The following is a 1,467-nucleotide window of genomic DNA, read 5'->3' as shown; positions in this document are numbered from 1 at the left end:
TTTGAGCTTGAGGTTGTATAACCATCCTAACTAGTGCTTTAACACAGCAAAGCAAAGAGCACTTGATAAGAAATAGATTCTTGAAAATTAATTTTGACACTGCCCTAGTCTCAATGGGGCAGATCCACAAAAGAATTACGCCGGCGTATCTAGTGATACGCCGCGTAATTTTAAATTTCCCGTGTCGTATCTTTGTTTTGTATCTACAAAACAAGATACGACTGCATCTCGGATCGATCCGACAGGCGTACGTCTTAGTACGCCGTCAGATCGTAGATGCATTTTTCCGCCGGCCGCTAGGTGGCGTTTCCGTCGAATTCCGCGTTGAGTATGCAAATTAGCTAGTTACGGCGATCCACTAACGTACGTCCGGCGCATTTTTTACGTTGTTTGCGTTCGGCTTTTTCGGGCGTATAGTTACCCCTGCTATTATGAGGAGTACTCAATGTTAAGTATGGCCGTCGTTCCCGCGTCAAAATTTGAATTTTTTACGTTGTTTGAGTAAGTCGTTCGCGAATAGGGATTTGTGTAGAATGACGTCACCGTCGATAGCATTGGCTTGTTCCGGTTTAATTTCGAGCATGCGCACTGGAATACCCCAACGGACGGTGCATGCGCCGTTCAAAAAAAATGTCGTTTACGTCGGGTCACGACGTATTTACATAAAACACGCCCCATCGCTCTTTCTTTCCTCCATTTTGAGAGACGCGGAGTGGCCGCAACCATGCAGATTTTTGTAAGGGCTCAAAATCTACACACCCTTGAGGTGTCTGGGCTAGAGACTGTCTACCACATCAAGGCCCAGGTCTCCTCTCTAGAGGGAATTGCCTGCGAAGACCAAGTTATTCTTCTTGCTGGTGCCCCCTTGTCTGATGAAGACACCCTTGGCCAGAGTGGAGTATGTGATCTCAGCACTTTGGATGTTGCTGCTCGTCTGTTGGGAGGTAAAGTCCATGGTTCTCTAGCTCGTGCCGGAAAAGTACGAGGCCAGACTCCAAAAGTGGCCAAGCAAGAGAAGAAGAAAAAGAAGACTGGCCGGGCAAAGAGGCGCATGCAATACAACAGGCACTTTGTTAATGTTGTGCCCACTTTTGGCAAAAAGAAGGGACCCAATGCTAACTCCTAAAATGTCACAATAAGTTAATAAACAGATGTAGAACTTAAAAAAAAAAAAAAAAAAACGCCCCATCATATCCATTTGAATTCCGCGCCCTTACGCCGCCAAAGATACACTACGCCGCCGTAACTTACGACGCAAATTCTTTGAGGATTCGAAAAAAAAAAGTTACGGCGGCGTAGTGTATCTTAGATACGCTACGCCCGGCGGAATAATGCGCTGATCTACGTGGATCTACCCCAATGTCTTTTGTGCATCCCTTGTTAACAAATGAGCTGCTTGTTTGCGCAGAATCACAGCTGTGAGGAAAATATGTATTATGTGTTTCTCTCTCACTCTTATTATTGATT

The 1,467-nt window shown here is 45.4% G+C and overlaps 1 protein-coding gene across 1 annotated transcript; it reads left to right on the top strand.

Annotated features, from left to right (window-relative positions):
* The first annotated feature begins 679 nt into the window (after positions 1 to 679).
* LOC120930870 (ubiquitin-like protein FUBI) lies at positions 680 to 1,162 on the top strand. Its single transcript, XM_040342022.1, has one exon. The coding sequence runs from the start codon at positions 725 to 727 to the stop codon at positions 1,124 to 1,126; it is 402 nt and encodes a 133-aa protein (XP_040197956.1). The 5' UTR covers positions 680 to 724; the 3' UTR covers positions 1,127 to 1,162.
* Positions 1,163 to 1,467: the final 305 nt, after the last annotated feature.

Source organism: Rana temporaria, chromosome 3, assembly GCF_905171775.1.
Source record: "Rana temporaria chromosome 3, aRanTem1.1, whole genome shotgun sequence".
Classification (NCBI taxonomy): domain Eukaryota; kingdom Metazoa; phylum Chordata; class Amphibia; order Anura; family Ranidae; genus Rana; species Rana temporaria.
Note: the sequence above shows the minus strand (reverse complement) of the source record. Positions and strands in the feature narration are given on the sequence as shown.

What these genes read in the sequence shown, in the direction of transcription:
- LOC120930870 (XM_040342022.1), top strand. Translation starts at nt 725, where the DNA reads ATGCAGATTTTTGTAAGGGCTCAAAATCTACACACCCTTGAGGTGTCT.